The sequence below is a fragment of the Haliotis rufescens genome, unplaced genomic scaffold, assembly GCF_023055435.1.
Source record: "Haliotis rufescens isolate VD_foot unplaced genomic scaffold, xgHalRufe1.0.p SCAF_3, whole genome shotgun sequence".
NCBI lineage: Eukaryota > Metazoa > Mollusca > Gastropoda > Lepetellida > Haliotidae > Haliotis > Haliotis rufescens.
The window spans coordinates 60,009,297-60,035,763 of record NW_025964001.1 but is presented as its reverse complement, the minus strand read 5'-3'; the positions used below and the strand labels follow the sequence as shown (position 1 = coordinate 60,035,763).

General features: G+C 39.8%; 2 protein-coding genes across 2 annotated transcripts in view; one reads left to right on the top strand and one right to left on the bottom strand.

The window, feature by feature from the left end:
* The window catches only part of LOC124124821 (solute carrier organic anion transporter family member 4C1-like), a 74,651-nt gene extending 63,064 nt beyond the window's left edge, over positions 1-11,587 (bottom strand). Inside the window, exon 1 of the mRNA XM_048403188.1 lies at positions 11,403-11,587. Within this exon, the coding sequence (XP_048259145.1) occupies positions 11,403-11,420 (18 nt within the window). The 5' untranslated portion in view covers positions 11,421-11,587. The remainder of the gene's footprint in view (positions 1-11,402) is intronic.
* A 1,527-nt stretch (positions 11,588-13,114) lies between these two features.
* LOC124124819 (cytochrome P450 3A41-like) lies at positions 13,115-26,467 on the top strand. The gene is made up of 5 exons (XM_046488097.2): positions 13,115-13,595; positions 19,790-20,479; positions 20,756-20,857; positions 23,792-23,971; positions 25,925-26,467. The coding sequence occupies exons 1-5, from the start codon at positions 13,377-13,379 to the stop codon at positions 26,255-26,257; spliced, it is 1,524 nt and encodes a 507-aa protein (XP_046344053.2). The 5' UTR covers positions 13,115-13,376; the 3' UTR covers positions 26,258-26,467.

The window sequence follows — 26,467 nt, the reverse complement described above, 5'->3', positions numbered from 1 at the left end:
ATATTTATAGGAACGTACTATATCTAAGTAAATACCACTTTATAATGTCACTGTTCGTCGTATTTAAAGCAGACACGTTGGTTAAAGTAGACCTCTTCTCCCCATACTCTCAACAGTCTCCGACTTGGCCCGAACTTTCCAAATCAACTTAAACCTCACAGATGTAACATCAAATGGATTCACATCTATAGATTAGTATTATATCCACCTAAATACCACTTTATAGTGTCTCAGTTCGCTGTATATAAAGAAGACAAGGTGCTCAAAGTGAAGCCATTTTCCCTCTACATTCTCAACACAGTCTCTATCAGAAGTGTTTGGCTTGTGCTCGGTCCGACTTGGCCCGGGCTGTCAAAATCAACTTTAAACACACAGATGTATCTTCAAATGTGTTTACATCTATAGACTAGCATTATATCTACCTATATACCACTTTATAATGTCACAGAACGCAGTATTTAAAGAAAACAAGGTGGTCAAAGTGAAGCATTTTTCCCTCTCTATTCTCAACATAGTTTCCATCAAAAGTGTTTGGCTTGTGTTAGGTCCGACTTGGCCCTGGCTGTCAAAATCAACTTTAAACACACAGATGTATCATCAAATGTGTTTACATCTATAGATCAGTGTTATATCTACCTTTATACTACTTTATAATGTCACAGATCGCGGTATTTAAAGAAAATAATGTACTCAAAATGAAGCCCTTTTCCCTCTACATTCTGAACACAGATTCTATCAGAAGTGTTTGGCTCAATTCTCATATTGTTTCCATATCATTATAATACATGTGTTTTAAAATAAACTTGTTATAATGGGCCTTCTTTTTATGTTGAATGTACTTGTGTGTTTTGCACTTATTGTGCATATATTTTGTAGTTTGTGATAGTGTAATACTGCCACTGTTTCTTCCTGGAGTGTTACGCAATACATATCTCATCTTAAACATCTTTGTTGTATGATAGTTTGTTACAGTTGTGTACGAGGGCACGGATGGCCCAGTCGCCTTATGCGCTGCAATTCGCTATGCAGAGTTGTGTCCCTAGGGCACGCCAGAAACCCATGACAGTGTGTTCGAATCCCGGTTCGCCCCGTTTATGTTGTCAGCACTATACCCGTGCTCGTGGATTTCACCAAAGTGGTGAACGTCTAAGACCTGCATCACTTCGGGCTATCCTCCCACATCAAGCTGACACGGCGTGATATAACTGGAATTATACTATTCAAAGCGGCGTTAATCCCATCTCACTCACTCACTCACTACTCTTGTATACGGTTCCGTTTGGTTAGCTGGGTTTGTGTTGTGATTACTTCCGGTTCATATTTGAAGTATGTTTAGAAGAATGTTACTATGTTTAAGCCAAACATCGTGAATATATTATGCAACCGAATTATTTTTCAGGAAAATAATTGCAAACTACAGGCCAACATGTTGATTTCCAATCATCCAGAAGCAAAGAACTTATACGGGTGCATAATCTCTGCAGGAAGTTAAAACAACTGTCAATACAATAAACCATGCAGAACCATAAACCGCCGTATGAAACGGTATGAATCATATTTTACATACAGTGAACTACTTGAAACTGTGCTCAGATCTGCACAGCAAGCACCATACATGTGATTGTGAAGACAACTAATAACAAATTTCTGATATCGAACCCGTTGTTTTACATGTGTTGTTTATTGAACAAAGTCATGCTTCATAGAAGCCTGGTATTTAATCGTGTTGAACAATAAGTTGCAATAGCAGCGTAAAGGGAGAAAGATTGAGTGCGCGTTACATTCTCGCTGGCTGCCTGAATAACATAAGTTACATTGCAAAGGTAGTGCGCAATAGAGCTATTCGGGCAAGGCAGATAATCACTTTCAGTGATACAGCTTGAATAAGATACGATGTACACGCGTGATAAAGCTCTATACTACGCATATAGCTAAAGGAGATAATCGCTCAATGCGCATAGTTTATTCTTACAAAATATAGACCAGTCAACTTTAGCGGAAGGAGATATACACTCTTCGAAAAAAGAAACGCACAGGTAGATTTGTAGTAAATTTATTGTACCTAATAAAGTCGATATATTTGATTTAATATCATAGATACAAAAATGAAATTTTGTAGTCCGATAGTCACATGTTGTCGTTGTACAAAGGCATTGAACTGTCAATTGTCATGTCACTTGAGGCCACAAGGGTGCGCCGAACTCAGTATCTCGTGTGACCGCCCTTGGCAGCAATCATGGCTCTGCACGTCACCAGCTATCAATATACAAAACAGAATAATACATCAAGATGGCAGTTTCCATATAACGATTACGAATTTCTAAGCAACTTAAAGATACATATATCCAGATATTGTACATATCTTTAAGTTGCTTAGAAATACTTAATCGTTACATGGAAACTACCATCTTCATGTATTATAATGTATTGTATATTGACAGATTGTGATTAATTGTTACCAGATGGCTCCAGCTGAAGTAGCAGACGACAAACGTTCCATCAATGGAGAACAGGGTAAAAAAATGTTACAATATGTGCAGGCTGGTCATCATCGAACTCTAGTCTCACCAGTCTAAGATGTATTGAAAAAACAATTAATTCTCAACCATACCGTACAATTAAACCGATTACTCACAGATGCTTCACTTTGAACTCCTTGTTTTCTTTGAATACCGCAGTCTGAGACACTACAAAGTGGTATTTAGGTAGATATGATACTAGTCTATAGATGAAAACACACTTGATGTTACATCTGTGATGTTTAAGTTGATTTTGATAGCCCAGACCAAGTCGGGACGCACACTTCTTATAGAGACCTTGTTGAGAATGTAGAAGGAAAAAGGGCTTCACTTTGAGCACCTTGTTTTCTTTAAATACCGCGATCTGAGACACTATAAAGAGGTATATGTAGGTAGGTAGGTATATAGGTTGATTTTGACAGCCCGGGCCAAGTCGGACCCAACACTTCTGACGGAGATTTTCGTAAGAAAATACAGTAAAAGTGTTTGACTTTAACGGATCAGTTTTCTTTAAATGCGATGTACTGTGACATTATAAAGTAGTATATAGGTAGATATAATACTAATCTATAGATGTAAACACATTTCATGATACATTTGTATGTTTAAAGTTGATTTTGACAGCCCGGGCCAAGTCGGACCCAACACAAGCCAAACACTTCTGATAGACTATTTTGAGGATGTTGAGAATGTGGGCTTCATTTTGAGCACCTTGTTTTCTTTATATATATGAGACACTATGAAGTGGTATCTGGGTAGATATAATACTAATCTGTAGATCTGAATCCATGGCATGATACATATATGAGGTTTAAGTTGATTTTGACAGCCCGGGCCGAGTCGGGGCAAACACGTGACAGAATTTCATGAGAAAATACAGTAAAAGTGCTTGACTTTAACAGACCCATTTCCTTTAAATGCGGTGTTATGTGGCATTATAAAGTTCTAGGTAGATATATTACTTATCCATAGATGTAAACATATTTGATCATACATCTGTGAGTTTAAAGTTGATTTTGACAGCCCGGGACAAGTCGAGCGGGGCACAGACCAATCACTTCTAATAAGGAACGTTGAGAATGTATAGGGAAAAGGGCTTCCCTTTGAGCACCGTGTTTTCTTTAACTACTGCAATATGAGACACTAAAGTGATATATAGGTGGATATAATACTAGTCTTTATGTGTAAAGAATGTTTAGTAAGTTTGAAGTGCTAGGACAGTTATTAAGACGTGTCTTGTCAGCCCTATGACATTCGAAGAATATCCACTTCCAGAAAACATCCTCTGTTGGTTTAACATGAATTAGTAAAGGTTAATTAGGGATGCCCAACACGTTAATTAATGAAAGAAGAGTAGTCAAAACACTGTCATTTCCTGCCCAGGACATCACACCCCTACACGCTAAGGTCGGTGAGAAATCCGATTTTGACTTTTATCATACGTTCCCGCAACATATGGCAAATAAGCTGGGATAAATATGTTATTTTTTTATTGATTTTGGAAAGGTTAGGACAGGAGTCCTCCATTGTTCCCTACTTTCTATTTATAAAACATGTGGCTGAGTTTGATTGTGTCATTCAAATGATTTATAATAGCGAACAAACGTGAAACCTTGACTAGTTTATTTCAGTGTATATCGAACATGTGACAACACCAACCAAATCAAACAACACGGTTGTATGCCTCATACCATTTCAAAATAATAGAGATCTAATAATACAAATTTAATAATACAAACTACATTTAGATTTCTGCATGTTGTAATGACCTACAGAATTAAGAATTGTATTAGCAACACCAACGTTAGAATTAATCTCCATAAACTCCATACCTCTCTCTTTGTAAAATACGAAATAATTACTTAACATATTTTTTTGTAATAATCTGAAGGTATACTAATGACAGTTATATCATAAATTAAATTTTAATTACTTGTCCTGAACTGAAGTAGTCCTCTACACTTTGCATCATATAAGTGAGTGAGAATGGTTTTATGCCGCAGTTATTCTAGCAAAATCACGGCGAGGGATACCAGAAATGGGCTTCATACATTGCAACCATTTGGGGAATCGAACCCGGATCTGCGGCGTGACGAGCGAACGCTTTAACCACAAGGCTACCCGATCGCCCTATGAACTTTGTAACATACTAACATATCACATTATCAATATTGTGCGACCAATTCAGGAAACAGTGGAGTACATCAAGTACATTACAATGATGTCTTCTTGGGGCACTATACACAAGTAGGAGATGACATATCCACCCGGTCGGGTGCAATTCGGAAATTGAGTTTGGCTTCTTTTGCCCAGTTTTGGTTCATTGCCATTGGATACCTTCAGTTCAGCGAAGAAAAAAATAATGCTGTTCGGTATTTTTCAATGAGAAAGCGTCATTTCTAGAATGTAATGATAATGTAAATGGGGATGATAACAACGACGAAACTGATGAAATTGTAGCTGATATCCTTGATTCCCAAATTACGAGAGAAGAAATTTTAGAAAGCATCCGAAAACTTAAGTGCAATAAATCCTCTGGCATTGATCATTTAATGCCTGAATTTTTCAAACATTCAGCAGACCTGTTAGTACCATATCTTGAACTAATATTTAACGTCATTTTAGAAAACGGAACCTTTCCGAATTCATGGTCGGTGGGAATAATTGTACCTCTCAATAAGAGCGGGGATATAAACAACACTGATAATTATAGGGGTATAACTCTTTTGAGCATTTTGGCAAGATATTTACTTTTATTATTAATAAAAGATTAGTGTATTGGGCTAGTACAATGAACAATATTGATGAGTCACAAGCTGGATTTAGAGAAGGATATAGTACCGTGGACAACATATTTATATTACATTGTTTAATACAAAGATACCTTAATAATAAGGGTGGAAAGTTTTATGTAGTTTTTGTAGATTTTTCTAATGTATTTGACTCTGTGCAAAGAAATCATGGACTCATGGATTAAGTTCTAAAATGAATAAATTGTTATGTAGCATTTATGAAAATATAAAAGTCTGTGTTAGAAATAACCAAGTTATTTCTCCTACATTTTCAAATCTTTTAGGAGAACGACAGGGTTGTATCTTAAGCCCGTTCCTGTTTTCGTTTTTCATCAATGAATTTGCAATGCAAATATATAATAATTGTTCCTATGGAATTCAACTACGCCCAGAAGAAATACAATTGTTTTTACTTTTGTTTGCAGACGATGTTGCACTATTTTCAAGTACTATTAAAGGTCTACAGTCACAAATTAATGAGTTAGAAAAGTATCGTGATGAATGGAAATTGAAAATGAATAGAAATAAAACAAAAATTGTTGTATTTAAAAACGGCGGTAATATAGCAAAATATGAAAAAGGGTACTACTATAAAATAACCAATTGGAGATAGCAAGTTTTTATAAATATTTAGGAGTGTATTTTACTAAGCGTCTTTCATGGACATATCATGTAAGCCAAACACCCTTACAAGCTCAAAATGTATTCATTGGTATATAACGAAATGCATGTGGTCTAAACTTTGATTATGATACACTTTGCAAAATTTTTGATGTAAAAATAAGTCCAATTTTATTGTATGGTGCAGAGATTTGTAAGAAAATACAGTAAAAGTGTTTGACTTTAACGGATCAGTTTTCTTTAAATGCGATGTACTGTGACATTATAAAGTAGTATATAGGTAGATATAATACTAATCTATAGATGTAAACACATTTCATGATACATTTGTATGTTTAAAGTTGATTTTGACAGCCCGGGCCAAGTCGGACCCAACACAAGCCAAACACTTCTGATAGACTATTTTGAGGATGTTGAGAATGTGGGCTTCATTTTGAGCACCTTGTTTTCTTTATATATATGAGACACTATGAAGTGGTATCTGGGTAGATATAATACTAATCTGTAGATCTGAATCCATGGCATGATACATATATGAGGTTTAAGTTGATTTTGACAGCCCGGGCCGAGTCGGGGCAAACACGTGACAGAATTTCATGAGAAAATACAGTAAAAGTGCTTGACTTTAACAGACCCATTTCCTTTAAATGCGGTGTTATGTGGCATTATAAAGTTCTAGGTAGATATATTACTTATCCATAGATGTAAACATATTTGATCATACATCTGTGAGTTTAAAGTTGATTTTGACAGCCCGGGACAAGTCGAGCGGGGCACAGACCAATCACTTCTAATAAGGAACGTTGAGAATGTATAGGGAAAAGGGCTTCCCTTTGAGCACCGTGTTTTCTTTAACTACTGCAATATGAGACACTAAAGTGATATATAGGTGGATATAATACTAGTCTTTATGTGTAAAGAATGTTTAGTAAGTTTGAAGTGCTAGGACAGTTATTAAGACGTGTCTTGTCAGCCCTATGACATTCGAAGAATATCCACTTCCAGAAAACATCCTCTGTTGGTTTAACATGAATTAGTAAAGGTTAATTAGGGATGCCCAACACGTTAATTAATGAAAGAAGAGTAGTCAAAACACTGTCATTTCCTGCCCAGGACATCACACCCCTACACGCTAAGGTCGGTGAGAAATCCGATTTTGACTTTTATCATACGTTCCCGCAACATATGGCAAATAAGCTGGGATAAATATGTTATTTTTTTATTGATTTTGGAAAGGTTAGGACAGGATAATTATAGGGGTATAACTCTTTTGAGCATTTTGGCAAGATATTTACTTTTATTATTAATAAAAGATTAGTGTATTGGGCTAGTACAATGAACAATATTGATGAGTCACAAGCTGGATTTAGAGAAGGATATAGTACCGTGGACAACATATTTATATTACATTGTTTAATACAAAGATACCTTAATAATAAGGGTGGAAAGTTTTATGTAGTTTTTGTAGATTTTTCTAATGTATTTGACTCTGTGCAAAGAAATCATGGACTCATGGATTAAGTTCTAAAATGAATAAATTGTTATGTAGCATTTATGAAAATATAAAAGTCTGTGTTAGAAATAACCAAGTTATTTCTCCTACATTTTCAAATCTTTTAGGAGAACGACAGGGTTGTATCTTAAGCCCGTTCCTGTTTTCGTTTTTCATCAATGAATTTGCAATGCAAATATATAATAATTGTTCCTATGGAATTCAACTACGCCCAGAAGAAATACAATTGTTTTTACTTTTGTTTGCAGACGATGTTGCACTATTTTCAAGTACTATTAAAGGTCTACAGTCACAAATTAATGAGTTAGAAAAGTATCGTGATGAATGGAAATTGAAAATGAATAGAAATAAAACAAAAATTGTTGTATTTAAAAACGGCGGTAATATAGCAAAATATGAAAAAGGGTACTACTATAAAATAACCAATTGGAGATAGCAAGTTTTTATAAATATTTAGGAGTGTATTTTACTAAGCGTCTTTCATGGACATATCATGTAAGCCAAACACCCTTACAAGCTCAAAATGTATTCATTGGTATATAACGAAATGCATGTGGTCTAAACTTTGATTATGATACACTTTGCAAAATTTTTGATGTAAAAATAAGTCCAATTTTATTGTATGGTGCAGAGATTTGGGGACTCTCAAAAGTAGATGCTATAGAAAAGATTCACTTGTATGCATGTAAGAAATATTTAGGTGTAAAAGTTAGTACACCCGGGGTTGTGGTTTATGGTGATTGTGGTCGTATCCACTGTATATTTTTGCATATATTAAAGTTATCAAATATTGGTTAAGAATTTTAAATATGCCTTTGTATAGATTTAAAAAAAGTGTTATAATATGTTATTGTTGATTCAAATGGTAAAAGAAACCGGACAACTGGTGTTAGAGAACTCTTATTTGAATCTGGTTTTGGTAATGTTTGGTATGATCAACGGGTCAATAATACTGCTGAGTTTATCCAGTCACTGAAACAAAGACTAAAATATATTTATTTACAATTATGGAATGTTTCATTAGCATTATCTAATAAACACTTTTATTATAAACTTTTTAAATCTTACATTTATAGAGAATGCTATATCGTTGATATTAGCATAGCAAAATATAGAAAAGCATTAGCACGGTTTCGTTGCATGTCGCATGATCTACATATTGAAACAGGCAGATATATAAATACCCCAAGAGAACAAAGAAAATGTAACATGTGTAACTTAAATGAAATAGAAGACGAGTATCACTTCCTTATCAGATGTCCATTATATTTAGAACTAAGAATCAGATAGTAGGAGATAATTTATTTCAATTTGATGTTCTATTGTAATGATTAATTGTATTGAATTGTATTATGTACTAAAGGCCCGTGGCCTCTTGAGTACGAAGTATAGATTGGCAATAGCCCAACGGTTTTGGAGTTCTGCTCCGGGAACGAGCACTACCCTCATTTTTAGTATAACGTGTCATGAAATCAAAACTAAAACATATTAAAAGATATAGAAATATACAAAATCATCAAAAGGCACCAGTTCACACTAGACTGATCTGTAGAGCAAGTTTTATCTAGAAATATTCAACGGTTTTGGAGTTCTGCTCCGGAAACGAGCACTGGTCTCATTTTCAGTATAAGTCCAACTTGTGTTCAAGAATAAACCAAAAATATTAAAAAATATCCCAAATCATCAAAAGACACCAGTTAATCACCAGACTGATATGTATAGCAAGTTTAAACAAGAAATATTCAATGGTTAAGGAGTTCTGCTCCGGAAACGGAAACTGGACGGCGGGCGGGCGGGCGGACGGATGGACGGATGGACGGACAGATGGACGGACATGCTGACAGCTATATTGACTTCATGGAACTTAGATCAACAAGTGAAGTTAAGTTTTTGAAGATAGCATATAAAAGTTTTCAATCACCCATACCACATCATGGAATGCTAAGTTTATTGCTTTATTGTTTTCGTTTGCTGTAAGTTTTTACAGTTTAAATGCAGGACTAATCGCATTAATTTCACGACACATCCTAGCCCAGCGGTCTACACTCGCATTAATTTGGGGTCGTTTGCCGTCACGGGTTTTACAGATAACATAGGTAACCCGGGTACATTTCAATATAGAAAAATGTACCCCAGCCAAGACCAGAGCTATCAGCGGGTGTAGAGGGAATTATGAGTCAGACTTGCAAAGGATATTATGACATCCATGTTGGCTCAAAACAAATTTTGATTTATTTTCACACTATCCCCAAAATAAGTAGGATGAAACTGAATAATTAAAATTACATAAAAGTAAATTAATTTGCTGTTTACGTAGTCCACCTTTGCTGCTTTGTTAAAAAAATGTTTAAAGTCACAGCAAGGCTACCCATTCTCTGAACATGCAAAGCACAATAATGAGCTGGGCACAACATATCTGGACAGAGGACCTTCCCTTCGCTCATCGCATCACTTAACAGTATTCATATGGCTTATTGTCAGACTAACATCTAGTCTCTGAAATGATCATTTTCAGAAAAAAACAGTTGTTAAATTATAGTTATAAAATATAATATAAAGGATCTCAGAGACTTCTTGAATTTCAGATACTGATACTGCAGTAATCTAGACTTGCCAAACATTATAGACTTGTATAGGCTGTATTGGATATATTTGTATGATAGACTAGGCTTATTGTGGGACAGGCTTGACAAGGATGGTTGGAGAACTGCGGGAAACTAAGAGCAGTAAAACGATGGTACAGACAGATAAGAGAGATAATTTTACAACTGCAACCCGTATTCCCCAAAGTATTCAAAATAGTTTGTGATCACACCAAGACGCCGACGACTATTGACTCCTTGAAACGAACGTTAAGCCCCATTCACATGGACAAAATTTACTCATGTCAGCAAATTTACTCATGGAGTATATTTACTCAAGTAAGCAAAAGTATATTTACATTGCGTTCACATGAAGTTTATGCAAGGCAGAAGTAAACATCATTTCATAAATAAATTGTGGACTTTTATCATTTGAGGCCATGTCGCTGTCGAAGATAGTCAACCAGAGGCGAAAGAGAGGCTTTCCATACTTACTTAGTATGGGATTAGTTTTAGGATTATGCCAGGAAAGAGAACTGTGGAAGAGAGAACGTTCTCAACACTGGTGGAACAATGTCGTCAAACGATCATTTGATGATAAACTGTGGATCGATAACTTTCGCATGACACGCGAAACATTTTATGAACATGTTATGTTCTTTGTAAGGAACTACAGCCGAATTTTACTGATTATCAGTATCTTGGATTTAATATGCTTACGTAAGCAAAAAGAGAATCTGTTCACATGACCAGAAATACTCCAGGAGCATTTATACTTATGAGTAAATATACTTTTACTAGACCTCATGAGGTGTAGCAAATATACTTTTACTCATGTCTCTTTACTCCTGGAGTATATTTACTCACGTAAACAAAGGTGTCCATGTGAATGGGGCTTTAGTTGACAGAGAATGGACACATATATCATAAATGCCATACTTTAACTCGTGGAATGTCATATTAGTTGTGGCCATTCATTATCTGCCAACACAAGGTTTTAGCGATGGACACAGCAAGGCCGCGAGTAATTCCAAACTGATCAAACTGTTCCATACGTAAAACCATATCCAGCAATATACCAAAGTGCTACGCTTATGGTTATCATTATCATTTTTTGTGATGAAATTCAGTCACCAGAAAGTGGATCCTTAATCCTATCAATAACACTGCTGGTTACGGGATCCATATCCATAGCTCCGAACCCCAAGTACATTTCAACTTATTATCCTGAATTTCAAGTCATGTGTCTTGAAATTTCAAGTTATGTATCTTGAACTGAAGTACATAAAATCTTGAAATTTCAAAAATACGAAAAATCAAATGGCCCTACAAGGCTTCCGTACTAAGAATATAAGCGAAAAGGAAATGATTTTACCTCCACGTCTGTGCTCATTTTGGGGAACTCTCTCTCTCTCTCTCTCCACTGGCATAGATATGCCTTCTATTTCGTTTCTCGTGTCTCCAACCCTGGCTCAGGTTTCCTTATCAGCGTGTTGCCTATACCTATACAGGTCCGTGTCTCGTTCTCCTATGCTGTGGCTAGTGTCTGCTATACCATGTCTCCTATACCGTGCCTTGTGTTGCCTATGTCGTGGCTCAGGCCCGTGTTGAGCTGAACATGGTAACGAGGAGATATTTTTCAGTTCCTGGCGAAAAATGTTAATACCACTTTATTATATGTACTTGCTGATGTCTCATTTTTAGATGTGATTTTGTTGGAAAGTATGATTACTGTTGTGGCTTTTACATGATGTTTTGCGATGGTGTTAAGAGAGTACAAGATCCTGATGTATGTTACCGATGGTATTTTCTACAATAGCACCACACTCCCCTTTAACCAGGGTTGCGTTCAGGTGTGTGTGATATCATACCCCCATGACACCAAACTAGTTCGTAAATATTTTGTCGAACGGGCTCCAACTGTATATGAACGTGGTGGACGTTGTAGCAACTATTGACAGTCTTTTTACGAACTTCATGGACGGGCTCGGACGGGGAGGGTGCTCTAGAACTTGACAACGTACTTAAAACGAGAAAGACATATTATTAACGGAATTGCCGTACTTCGAACCTACTAGGGACGTGTTACGAAGTGGTGCAATCGGACATAAATTCAGCACGTTTGCACACCGACCGGGTCGACTTTTCTTTGGAGGCATGAGGTGTACAGCTCGGAGCCCTGAACTTGAATGAAGACTGGCTACAACGCGCTCGGTATCCATAGGAGTCGGGCCAGGACGCGAATACACACGCACTTGGGACGAGTATTTTATGCCAAACTACGCGTTCTACCGTGATCACAGCCCGTTCTAGTATTTTGTTTAGAACGGGATTGAACTACTTTGGTGTGATGGTAGCATTAACACACTGCTCACAACCAAACTCTGTAACATGTGCCTGTAGCAATAATAAATAAAGCAAACAAAAGTGATATAAATCTAGATAATGTTAGATCTTCCCTGTCGCCAGCCCCGAACCAGTGTACGTATGGTAAATGATATCAGCACAGCTGTCCGTGTCACAGCGACCTGGTTCTGCTTGCTGTGCTGACCCATGCTAATTTAGGTTGGTATTGTTCTTTACTGTCCAAATGGTTCCAAGTCCGCGTCTTTTGTTTATTTTCTAACAGCAAAGTCAATTTCTATCTTTTTTTCAAAAGTGATGAATACCCAAGTGAAGTTTATTTAGTAGTACTCAGAAATCTTGTAACAGCTGCTAACACTTTGATGAGGATTTTGGTTGGTTGGTTTGTTGTTTAACGCCGTACTCAGCAATATTCCAGCTATATGACGGCGGTCTGTAAATAATCGAGTCTGGACCAGACAATCCAGTCATTAATATCAATCAATTGGGATTGATGACGTGCATCAACCAAGTCAACGAGCCTGACCACCCGATCCCGTTAGTCGCCTTTTACGACAAGCATAGTCGCCTTTTAGGGCAAGCATGGGTTGCTGAAGACCTATTCTACCCTGGAATCTTCACGGGTCCTTTGATGAGGAATGTCATATTCAGTGCCACGCAGCCAACAATCCTTTGAGTATTCTTGACATCAACGCCGTTATCACAATGAGAATAGAAATAAAGATAGAATCTTGAAACAAAGGTCACGTTCATACAGGTGATAAGGCAATCTCGTGGTTACGTGAACACCTGTGCGTTGACAACAAGGGCACAGGCCATTCACCAAGTTCCTTTCAGGATACTTACTTCAGATAAGATAGGTATAAGATGGCATTATGTAATACCTTATCACTAGGATATCACCCGAAAAGCTGTTTCTTTAAAACCCCTCATATAAGACACAAACAATACGTACAAAAATAGAATTAATTGATCCACATCTCGAATGCTCGAGGCTGTCACAACAGGTGCAGATACACACAGTATTCATTGTGTGACAATTGTCCGGTATCGCGAAAACGCAAAAGCATTGCCGTTGACCGGGCAGTTTCAGTGTTCTAGATATCATCCCTGTTCTACACCTTTGACGACCATGTGGTTTGGGGAGGCAGTCACACGTGCCTTGTCGGTACTGTTGATGACATGGAGATCACTCCGAGACAAGGTAGGCACTAACTTTATCCAATACACAACCTGTTGAATTAATTCACGCCATTGTTCTCCCGATTGTCATGTGACATAGATGTAATTCAGTCCTAATTCAGTATACCGTATTCGACGTAATAAGCGCCCAGGGCGCTCTCAAAATTAGAAATAGGGGGCTCTGATTAGAATATAATTTTGGTAAGAAAAAAAACAGAGTTGAAAGATCGTAAATTTCGTGGTTTATGCTGACAGCCTGAAATAATAAAAAATATAAGTCTGTGCGTATTATACACGACAGATATATTTTTCAAAATTTAATTGCTCATACTTAAGGGTGCATATAACACACGAGTGCGTATTATACACGAATAAATAAGTCTTGTGTACATTGATCAATCGGAGGGGTGCTAATTTGGATTGTTCACTAGCCAGTATATCAGACAATATTACCCTGGGCGCTTATTAGAGCGGGGCGCCAATTACTTCGAATACGGTATTATCCCACTGGATTCCAATGTATACTCGCACGGGCGTAACTATGGTAAATAATGTGTAACTGGTTTGTTAAATTCACGAAACTGATTGCAAGCTGCATTTCTACAGATATCATTGTACCACTGATCATCTCCGTGGTCTAGCGGTAGAGCGTCTGCCCGGAGAGCGGAAGGTCCGGGGTGCAATCCCCGTCTGCGTCATACCAAAAGACGTTAAAAGATGGGACTTGTTGTTACCTGTCTGGCGCTCGGCATTAAGGACTGGTCGGCTCAGGGTCATTATTCTGTGTCTGAGTAGGGTATTCATGTTAAACTGCGGCATGGTATCTCATTGGGCTAACACTATAATCCGGCATCAGTCCGGACTAGTTCAAGCAGCAACACACACGTGCATGCACGTCTCTATATAAGTGCAATAATCGTGGACGCGACGTAAACCCCATTTCATCTCACCTTGACATCATGATGATAAGTGTTCCCTATTGTACACGTTTTGGAATTACCACAGAAAGCACACCAGGAACACTTTTTATTTGTTATGCTCTACTGAATACCCTTACCAGTTTGTAAATACCACATGCTAATAACAACAAAATGTTGCTTTCCATGTTTAAGTGTAAGCAAGGACTGTACTTTGCTACAATGGCAGATATACTCCTGAGATCTAAGCAGCTGTATGAGTCTGGTGCTTGTTCCCACGTTACACTTTGGTTTTCAACATATATAATTCATTTGGAACACGTGATACTGATACCATTACTCGATTTGAAGAATAAACTAGGTGTCATAGGTTATATATGCGTTTTCCCGCCCTATTATGATGGCATCAGCGGTTCAGTATTTATTATATACTTCAGTGTGAAAGACTGAGTTTTTCGAAGTTGAGAAAAGTGATATTTTCACTGCAGTGAACAAAACACTTGATATGTCACTGCAGTGAACATAATATAGAATACTAAACGAGCTTCCGTGTAATACCAATTTTATGAAATGAGTGAATAGCTCTGGCATCTGACGAGCGAAAGCGAGTCAGATACCACAACTATTCACGAGTTTCATAAAATTGGTTTTACACGGGAGCGACTTTAGTATTTTATTTATTACTTGCCATTAATACCGTTTTTCGACTTAAATACTGCTGAGGGTGAATAGGCTGACACCTACACGATCCACGGCAAAATCCAATTGAGTAATACTTCAAACACGTCAAAAGTTGAAACGTATGAATTTAATACCATACAACGGTCCACCTTTAGAATTCAGCGTCCGTTCCACAAAATCATCGTAGCGCGGAGGTTATCGCAATTCACATTCTTCAACTTAGACTAACGACTGTTACAATACGAATGCCTTGTGGAACGGGGCCTTGCACCTCAAAGTTTACAATAACCTCACAATACCCGATGACGTAATTTGTGGAATTCTGTTGCAAGATCCATCGGCGAAACAATGCCATCCATGTGACGTCAGCCTAGCAACAAGGTTGCGGGGGTCATCGAGTGTGCATAAGCTCCTCTCAGTGATCTATCATCTCCACACGCAATGTCGTTGAATAAGCCAAGGGATGTTGAGAGCTTTCAATATTTGTTCGTGAAACGTGTTCCGAGAGTACATAAGCACGCGTTTTGATATTACACAATGTGTAATACAGCTGTATGTTTATTAAACGGATGATCATGATCTCTTCACGGGCAAGTAATAACACTTGATATTCCACTGCAGTGAACATAACACTTTGACGGAACTATTGCCATACAAGAGTTACCTCCCCTTAAATTGTCTCCCTTTGTCGTAAGTGCCTAGCCCGTACACAAACTGTTGACGTTCCTTAAACATTACGTTAGTTCCACATTGACAAGGCAAACAAATGACAGATGGTCCTTTATGAAGTTAATATCACTTCTTGCCGTTTGTTATTCTCTCGTAAATGTTTCCTTATAAACTGTAAATTTCTCCTTTAACTCGTCAATCGAGACTGTTCGTTTCGCAAAGCGCCATTTTTGTTACTTGACCAGCGTGTATTCTTTCGCTTCCAACAGCAGTCTCCTAGTTGTCAAGAATATTTTTTGTTAAAGCTGATTTTGTATATAATCATATCTTAATGTATGATAAAGAATTTTCGTGAACCTAAATATATTTTTTGATACTTTTATTTATATTTATTAGGATTTTGCAAACACAAAACTACTTTTTAAGTCGCAAATACAAGGGTGGTGAACCGTCCATTCGTGTTAGGTGGAGAGAATTTTACATTTGTAATGAAATGATTGAATTTTCTGGTAGACAACTACACAAAAAGTATATAATAAATAGGATATTCCATGTGTCGAGTGAAATATCATATTTCTCTCATGGCGTGGTGGGGGAATATGGTCGACATAATGGAAAAGTTGACTATTGGAAAGTTGAATTCATCCCTCTTGTCATACATTCTTGGGGAGAGTTTTTGTCACTCTGAATCTTTATGCATAGATCTAAATATGACACAGATGAGGCGGTCTCGCTGGCCTCCTTTATTTCTAGTTCAGGTGGGTAAATCAATGGAAGGCAATTGGCTATTCAATTAGGAGATAAACATACTGTGTTTTCAATGTAGAGCTAGGTTACCTGTAGATTTAACCCCGCTAAATTGAATTTGGAACCGAACGCGCAGCTCTACATTGAAAACACAGTATGTTTATCTCCATTCTACCATGACTAAATAAAACGCGAACTCTTTGGTGTTAGCAAATATACTGAGTGAAGCGGCATGGGTTGAGTTCAGTGTTTTGAGTGGGTTATCGATCTGAATTACGGAATCACCGAACAAAATATGGTGCTGTATATACTCAAGCAGTTTGTTTTCTCCGTAATACTTCACTCGAACATATGACAGGCATTGAAAGCATATAAGCACGGCAACTTGGTAAGCTAACATGAGGTGGCCATCCCTAAAGAAAACAAAGCAAGCTTTGCAAGGCTTTCGCTCTACATCTCGCGTCACCATTATGACGTCATATCGCTCATTGTGACGCAAAATATATGACGTCACAGTCGTAAATAGAAGCGCCAAAATTTCAAGCTCTCTGTTGTCTCCAAAACGTAAATACATTCCCTTTGTTGATTTCTGTCGTGTTTTTCTGCACGAAATGTAATGCCACACATCCTTTGAATATTGTAGTAACCCCATATGTGCATTTTGTAACCTGTAATTGTAGATATAGTTATTTAAATATGCCTGCCGACAATGACTGAAAATAGTACTATTCTATGAATATTAGCTTCCGCGGTGATGCGGCCGTCAAACCAGCTGTTTCAATCAGAGGGGGTTTATTGTGATTTAATAGCCTCTGACTGACCAATCAGAATCGAGTAAATTCCAAATTCATGGTAGAATGATGATTCAACGATATCAGATCATCGAAATACCCGAAGCTCAAATTAAACTTCTTGGCCAAATTACTTGTTTTTACTTTGCCAGTCCGAGCAGAAATTCATATTCATACTCATGAAGAAAGAGATCAGCAAAAAGAAGCCCAACTGGTGCCCATGCATCTTCCCGAGGCAAGTGAGTTAACTGACCATAAAAGTCCAGTTTCAACCCTTGCCGAACAAGGCTGGTATTATTGAGTTACATTTTGGCTGGACTAACGAGCCTATGCATAGTCCAATCAAAATCGCGCACCGAAATCGAAATCCGGTTCGTAAACTGTCGAGCAGATTTCGATCGATTGCAGCATTGGCAAAGCATGTGCACCGCCAACTCGTTGTCAGCAGATATTTTTCAAATCTTTTCATGTTTTTAATCCAGGTGCTCACGTGATTTGATGCATTTCGCGATGTAAGACCCGTTTTATCACAATATAGATCTTGATTATCGATCAGATCGTCCTGACTTGGGCGCCACCATTTTGTGTGAAGCAAACGCAAGTGATACGAGAGGTGGCATCTGATTGGAGAGGCTTAGAAGGGACATAACTGGTAATAGCCACTGATGGCGCTACGATCGAGCCTAGTAACTCCAGCCCAGTTCGGCAAGGGTGGTAACTGGACTTTTAAAGTCAGTTAACTCCCTTGCCTCGGGAAGATGGTGCCCATGGGGGTGCCTACTTCTTGCCTAAATGTCATACCCCAAATGTTACATAGATATTATCCATCATTTCACGTATTGTATTCTCAGTAAACTTCAGACGGCATTTGCCTTCATTTTTGACAAATTGTCCTGAACCTCTTAACATAGATGTGTAACTGTATCTAAGCCCCATGGATCAAGGAATGAAGCTTTTCCTTAAGTTTGCCATGTAGGATATGTGGCGTACAAAGTTGAAAGTCAAATGTTTTGAACTCTTTTCTGAGATTGCTAAAAAGTCATTCAAATCCTATGTGTTTTTGAGAATCCACATCGTATTAATTCCATTTCTGTGAATATAAAGAAAGCCCTTCCTTGATTGTGTTAAGGGTTATGGTTAATCTTTATATTTAAAGGTACATTTGCTGCACCCAGCAATATGGCTCTCTCTGTACGGATTTTATGGAGATTTAGAATCCAGTACAAAAGAGGAATGGACAGAAGCTACAACGCATTCAGAACTCTGCAGCTAGATGCACCTCTAAAGTTCCAAGATCCAATCACATCAGTCCTGTCCTCAAAGCACTACATTGGCTTCCAGTCTCCTTTCGTATAAACTATATGATATGTATCATCACTCACGACTGCCTCAACAATAGCGACTACCCAGACTATCTCAAAGATCTTATATCCCTGTACTCTCCAGAGCGTGCTCTCCGATCCTCTGGTGGAACTCTACTGTATCAGCCTCTGTCTACTTCTGCTATGTCTGACCGTGCCTTCTCCTTTTGCAGTCCAAAGTTATGGAACTCTTTGCCTTTGAATCTGAGAAGCTCTGCTTCTAAGGAAACGTTTAAGTCTCTCCTCAAAACCCACTTCTTCACCTCAGCTTTTCAATAGATCTCCTGATTGTTGGCATATGTACATAGACATTACTTTTTAACTTTGTCACAGCGCCAGTGAGCAACTGTCGATGGATATTAGGCGCTTTACAAATCAATTATTATTATAATTATTAAGTAAGAGAATTTATGGATGTCAACTTCTTTATTATGAGGAACACAACGTTTCGGAGTATATGCTTGCTCCTTCATCAGGTGAATGGATGCCACGAGACAGAGAGCATGTATATGCACAAGTAGGGACAGCAAAATAATATGATAACAAAAGTTTTCCCTTGTTAGTTTCTACCCTCTGCTACTTTCAACCTTTTGTAATCCTTACCTCTTCACATATATGCTCTCTGCCTCATGGCATTCATTCACCTGATGAAGGAGTAAGCATATACTCCGAAACGTTGTGTTCCTCATAATAAAGAAGTTGACATCCATATATTCTCTTCCTTATGTGTATCACTTCTAAATGCCTTTCAAAGACAGGAATGGACAGAGTCAAAAGTTGACAGTGCTGATGCATGGTTTGGGCAGATACTGGCCTTATATGTGGGACTATTTGATATGTTACTTATACCAAGTTCTTTGATCAAACAATTAATGTAGTGATGCTTACATATAATGGTTATGTTATTTGTTCCTTGTCAGTGGGAGGAACTACACACTTTTCATGTAGGGCACCCAGACCATAGATGGCAGCTAGATGGAAACACATCCGTTACGTGTCGCTATTCCTTAACTCCCCCACTGATACCACGGCCATCTTTTATCGTTTCAGATAAGGGCTCCAGGTTCAACAATACCCGAACCCTGCTATGTCCTTGGCCTTGGACTCAAGGCTATATTTGGGAACAATAAACTGAAGATATTGGAGTTCCTTTTTGAACATTTCTTTTCATACGGACTTTTCAGATATGAGGACAAAATTTACATAATCGACGCCAAATATTGCCAAGCAGTCATAAATAGGTCGGAGAAAGGGGGAGAAAATTATCTTTCTAACTCACCCCTCGGAAACAGCTTCCTCGGCTCGCCGAACAAAAGTCCAGAAACCAGACGATCAATCTCCGCCATCTTTAGAAAATCCAACATGGAAGAAAAGGGATTGCTGATGATAAAAGACATAGAGAAAATGATTCAAATTATTTCTAAAAATACGATGATAAATGTGAACGAAGTTACATTGAAATTAGCCCTTGACATCGTGGGCCACGTTCTAATTGACGTCGACCTTGAAGCTCTGGACGGAAAACGGGACAAAATATTGGAATGTATGATGACAATCTTACATAAAGCCTACGCACTGGGGGAAATAACGTACGACTCAGAAGAGTTCCTGAAAGCTGGTGAGGTTTTTGACAAACTGACAACAAACATTTTAGAGGACGCCCTTTCTTCAGGCGATGCGAGGCCTGGTGTCGATGTCAACCTACCACAGCTTTTACACACAGCCTGCGGTTTTGATGAGGTACATAGTCATTAAAATACCCTACTCAGGGTAAAAAACATTATTATTAATAGAAATACTGTTCAAAGCGACGTTAAACCCAACCTATTCTCCCACTCGTGCATAATTATATAATTCTACTAGAATATAGAGATACGATTAATTTCATTTACATTATGAGCAAAACTGATATACTTTTTCCAGTATTAATTAAAAATGATCAAATTCGTGCCTGAATGGTTTTACCATCTTATATTAGGCAAAACATCGTTCATTGAATGTGTTTTGTCTCTCCAGGCCAAGGATAACTTAAAGCTGTTCCTTATGGCAGGGTCGGAGACAACGGCCGCCACCATTCCTGTAGTGTTACATGTCCTGGCCTCCAGACCAGACATCCAGGTGAGTCACCAGACCAGACATCCAGGTGAGTCACCAGACCAGACATCCAGGTGAGTCACCAGACCAGACATCCAGGTGAGTCGCTAGACCAGACATTCAGGTGAGTCACCAGACCAGACATTCAGGTGAGTCACCAGACCAGACATTCAGGTGAGCAACTAGACCAGACATTCAGGTGAGCAACTAGACCAGACACCCAGGTGAGTCACCAGACCAGGCATTCAGGTGAGTCACCAGACCAGACATACAGGTGAGTCACCAGACCAGACATCCAGGTGAGTCGCTAGACCAGACATCCAGGTGAGTCGCTAGACCAGACATCCAGGTAAGTCGCTAGACCAGACATTCAGGTGAGTCGCTAGACCAGACATTCAGGGGAGTAATCAGACTAAACATTCAGGTGAGTCAATAGACCAAACATTCAGGTGAGTCAACAGACCAGACATTCAGGTGAGTCACCAGACCAGACATTCAGGTGAGTCACCAGACCAGACATTCAGGTGAGCAACTAGACCAGACATTCAGGTGAGTCACTAGGACAGACATCCAAGTGAGTCAATAGACCAAACATTCAGGTGATTCACCAGACCAGACATTCAGGTGAGTCACCAGACCAGACATTCAGGTGAGTCACCAGACCAGACATTCAGGTGAGTCACCAGACCAGACATTCAGGTGAGCAACTAGACCAGACATTCAGGTGAGCAACTAGACCAGACACCCAGGTGAGTCACCAGACCATATTCAGGTGAGTCACTGGACCAGACATTCAGGTGAGTCACCAGACAAGATATCCAGGTGAGCAACTAGACAAGATATCCAGGTGAGTCACCAGACCAGACATTCAGGTGAGCAACTAGACCTGAATGTCTGGTCTGGTGACTCACCTGAATGTTTGGTCTATTGACTCAGCTGAATGTTTAGTCTGATTACTCACCTGAATGTCTGGTCTTGTGACTCACCTGAATGTCTGGTCTAGTTGCTCACCTGAATGTCTGGTCTGGTGACTCACCTGGATATCTTGTCTAGTTGCTCACCTGGATATCTTGTCTGGTGACTCACCTGAATGTCTGGTCCAGTGACTCACCTGAATATGGTCTGGTGACTCACCTGGGTGTCTGGTCTAGTTGCTCACCTGAATGTCTGGTCTAGTTGCTCACCTGAATGTCTGGTCTGGTGACTCACCTGAATGTCTGGTCTGGTGACTCACCTGAATGTCTGGTCTGGTAACTCACCTGAATGTCTGGTCTGGTGACTCACCTGAATGTCTGGTCTGGTGAATCACCTGAATGTTTGGTCTGGTGAGTCAATAGACCAAACATTCAGGTGATTCACCAGACCAGATATCCAGGTGAGTCACCAGACCAGACATTCAGGTGAGTCACCAGACCAGACATTCAGGTGAGTCACCAGACCAGACATTCAGGTGAGCAACTAGACCAGACATTCAGGTGAGCAACTAGACCAGACACCCAGGTGAGTCACCAGACCATATTCAGGTGAGTCACTGGACCAGACATTCAGGTGAGTCACCAGACAAGATATCCAGGTGAGCAACTAGACAAGATATCCAGGTGAGTCACCAGACCAGACATTCAGGTGAGCAACTAGACCAGACATTCAGGTGAGTCACAAGACCAGACATTCAGGTGAGTAATCAGACTAAACATTCAGCTGAGTCAATAGACCAAACATTCAGGTGAGTCACCAGACCAGACATTCAGGTGAGTCACCAGACCAGACATTCAGGTGAGTCACCAGACCAGACATTCAGGTGAGTCACCAGACCAGACATTCAGGTGAGCAACTAGACCAGACATTCAGGTGAGCAACTAGACCAGACACCCAGGTGAGTCACCAGACCAGGCATTCAGGTGAGTCACCAGACCAGACATACAGGTGAGTCACCAGACCAGACATCCAGGTGAGTCGCTAGACCAGACATCCAGGTGAGTCACCAGACCAGACATTCATGTGAGTCACCAGACCAGACATTCAGGTAAGTCGCTAGACCAGACATTCAGGTGAGTCACCAGACCAGACATTCATGTGAGTCACCAGACCAGACATCCAGGTGAGTCACCAGACAAGATATCCAGGTGAGCAACTAGACCAGATATCCAGGTGAGTCACCAGACCAGACATTCAGGTGAGCAACTAGACCAGACATTCAGGTGAGTCACCAGACCAGACATTCAGACTAAACATGTAGGTGAGTCAATAGACCAAACATTCAGGTGTGTCATCAGACCAGACATTCAGGTGAGTCACCAGACCAGACATTCAGGTGAGTCACCAGACCAGACATTCAGGTGAGTCACCAGACCAGACATTCAGGTGAGTCACCAGGCCAGACATTCAGGTGAGTCACCAGACATTCAGGTGAGTCACCAGACCAGACATTCAGGTGAGCAACTAGACCAGACATTCAGGTAAGCAACTAGACCAGACATTCAGGTGAGTCACCAGCCCAGATACTCAGGTGAATCACTAGACCAGACATTCAGGTGAGTCACTAGACCAGACATTCAGGTGAGTCACTAGACCAGACATTCAGGTGAGTCACTAGACCAGACATTCAGGTGAGTCACTAGACCAGACATTCAGGTGAGTCACTAGACCAGACATTCAGGTGAGTCACCAGACCAGACATTCAGGTGAGTCACTAGACCAGACATTCAGGTGAGTCACCAGACCAGACATTCACGTGAGTCACCAGACCAGATATCCAGGTGAGCAACTAGACCAGGCATTCATGTGAGTCACCAGACCAGATATCCAGGTGAGCAGCATCCAGACATTCAGGTGAGGCACCAGACCAGACATTCGGGTGAGTCGCTACACCAGACATTCAGATGAGCGCGTAGACAGTTGAATTGTGTATGTTTTCACCTACCAAACATGACTGCCGCTGTATGCTACTTCCTGTTTCAGGCGGAGCTGCAGACGGAAGCTGATGAGTTTGTGGGGATCCTACGTAAAGCTCCTGGGTCCGTCCCACCTAAGCTGGAGAGTGCCATGAAGGAGGTCCTCCGCGTCTACCCTATTGCCCCCTTCATAAGTCGACACACCGACTCGGAACTCCATCTGGGAGGCGTCCACGTTCCAGCAGGGGTAGGCTGTGTTCGCCAATACCAAAGTGGAAGAGCAACACGTTACTGTTATTGTATCGAAACCCTTCTTTATGTCGATTTCTAACAATATTTGAAGGCCATATGTAGGGCAATAACCGTGTAAATCCCGATTTCTAAGTAATAATCAAGGTAAGGTTCGATGATCGAAAACGTCCGTATAAGAGAGACAGAAGTAAAGCCCACGTGTAGGCGGGACCTGTGCCGATGTCATCTGTCAACTTTATACCTCTACTCTGACTGTATTCTGTATGTAGGCCACGTGTAGGCTGTAACTGTGCTGATGTCATCTGTCAACGTTGAACCTCTACTCTGACTGTATTCTGTATGTAGGCCACGCGTAGGCTGTACCTGTGCTGATGTCATCTGTTAACTTTATACCTCTACTCTGACTGTATTCTGTATGTAGGCCACGTGTAGGCTGGACCTGTGCTGATGTCATCTGTTAACTTTATACCTCTACTCTGAGTGTATTCTGTATGTAGGCCACGTGTAGGCTGTACCTGATGTCATCTGTCAACTTTATACCTCTACTCTGACTGTATTCTGTATGTAGGCCACGTGTAGGCTGTACCTGGTGTCATCTGTCAATTTTATACCTCTACTCTGACTGTATTCTGTATGTAGGCCACGTGTAGGCTGTACCTGATGTCATCTGTCAACTTTATACCTCTACTCAGACTGTATTCTGTATGTAGGCCACGTGTAGGCTGTTACTGTGCTGGTGTCATCTGTCAACGTTGTACTTCTACTCTGACTGTATTCTGTATGTAGGCCACGTGTAGGCTGTACCTGTGCTGATGTCATCTGTCAACTTTATACCTCTACTCAGGCTGTATGCTGTATGTACATGTAGGCCACATGTAGGCTGTACCTGTGCTGATGTCATCTGTCAACGTTGTACCTCTACTCTGACTGTATTCTGTATGTAGGCCACGTGTAGGCTGTACCTGTGATGATGTCATCTGTCAACTTTATACCTCTACTCTGACTGTATTCTGTATGTAGGCCACGTGTAGGCTGTAACTGTGCTGGTGTCATCTGTCAACGTTGTAACTCTACTCTGACTGTATTCTGTATGTAGGCCACGTGTAGGCTGTACCTGTGCTGATGTCATCTGTCAACTTTATACCTCTACTATGACTGTATTCTGTATGTAGGCCACGTGTAGGCTGTACCTGTGCTGATGTCATCTGTTAACTTTATACCTCTACTATGACTGTATTCTGTATGTAGGCCACGTGTAGGCTGTACCTGTGCTGATGTCATCTGTTAACTTTATACCTCTACTATGACTGTATTCTGTATGTAGGCCACGTGTAGGCTGTAACTGTGCTGATGTCATCTGTTAACTTTATACCTGTACTATGACTGTATTCTGTATGAAGGCCACGTGTAGGCTGTAACTGTGCTGATGTCATCTGTCAATTTTATACCTCTACTCTGACTGTATTCTGTATGTATGCCACGTGTAGGCTGTACCAGATGTCATCTGTCAACTTTATACCTCTACTCTGACTGTATTCTGTATGTATGCCACGTGTAGGCTGTACCAGATGTCATCTGTCAACTTTATACCTCTACTCTGACTGTATTCTGTATTTAGGCCACGTGTAGGCCAATAACAGTTTTTCATGCAGACCGTACGTGCACACGGAGCAAGAAGCTGACTGTGGTAACACTTTGTATTCTGTATGTAGGCCATATTTATGGCAATGACTGAGTATGTGATAATTGAGTGTCAATGGCTTCAATGGACTGAAACGTCCTCATCACTGATACTGAAGTATTCTCTGCAAAAGGTAATCTAACTGAAACTAAAAATTCAAATGTTGCAATTTGAAGCGTTGAGACCAGTGTGTCACGTAGGCAACAATTACTTATTAACGTGACATCGCTCTTCTCTTTCAACGTGATATCGCTCTTCTCTTTCCAGTCTGACTTGAGAATCTTCACGTGGGGAATCCACCGATCTTCCTTCATGTGGAAAGATTCTAAAGACTTCAAACCAGACAGATTCCTGAAGATCCAGTCGTCCACCAACAACCAATCATATTTCTGGATTCCATTTGGAGCAGGACCCCGCATTTGTATTGGTCAGCATATGGCGTGGGTGGAGCTACGCCTCGCTCTCACATTCCTGCTTCATCACTTCACATTCTTCAATATACCGGAAACACCCGAACTACAGTTTTGTGTTGATTGGGAACATGCAGTCGTCCACCCTGACAAAGACATCATTCTTGGAGTCAAGGCGAGATCACCTTGACGACCAGAAGCCAAGTTGAATCCTGGGGGCGGAAAAGAGGAAGGGGGGTTGAAGCGTTGCTGGCCATATTCTTTTCATCAATTCGTAAACGACGAATATATTCAAATGTCGTCTTTTCTTTGTAAAAATTAATCACTGAAGCTCCATGGACCCCCACTATGTTTTGTAAAGATTGTGTTTCGATCTTTGAAATTAAATGAATTTCAAATA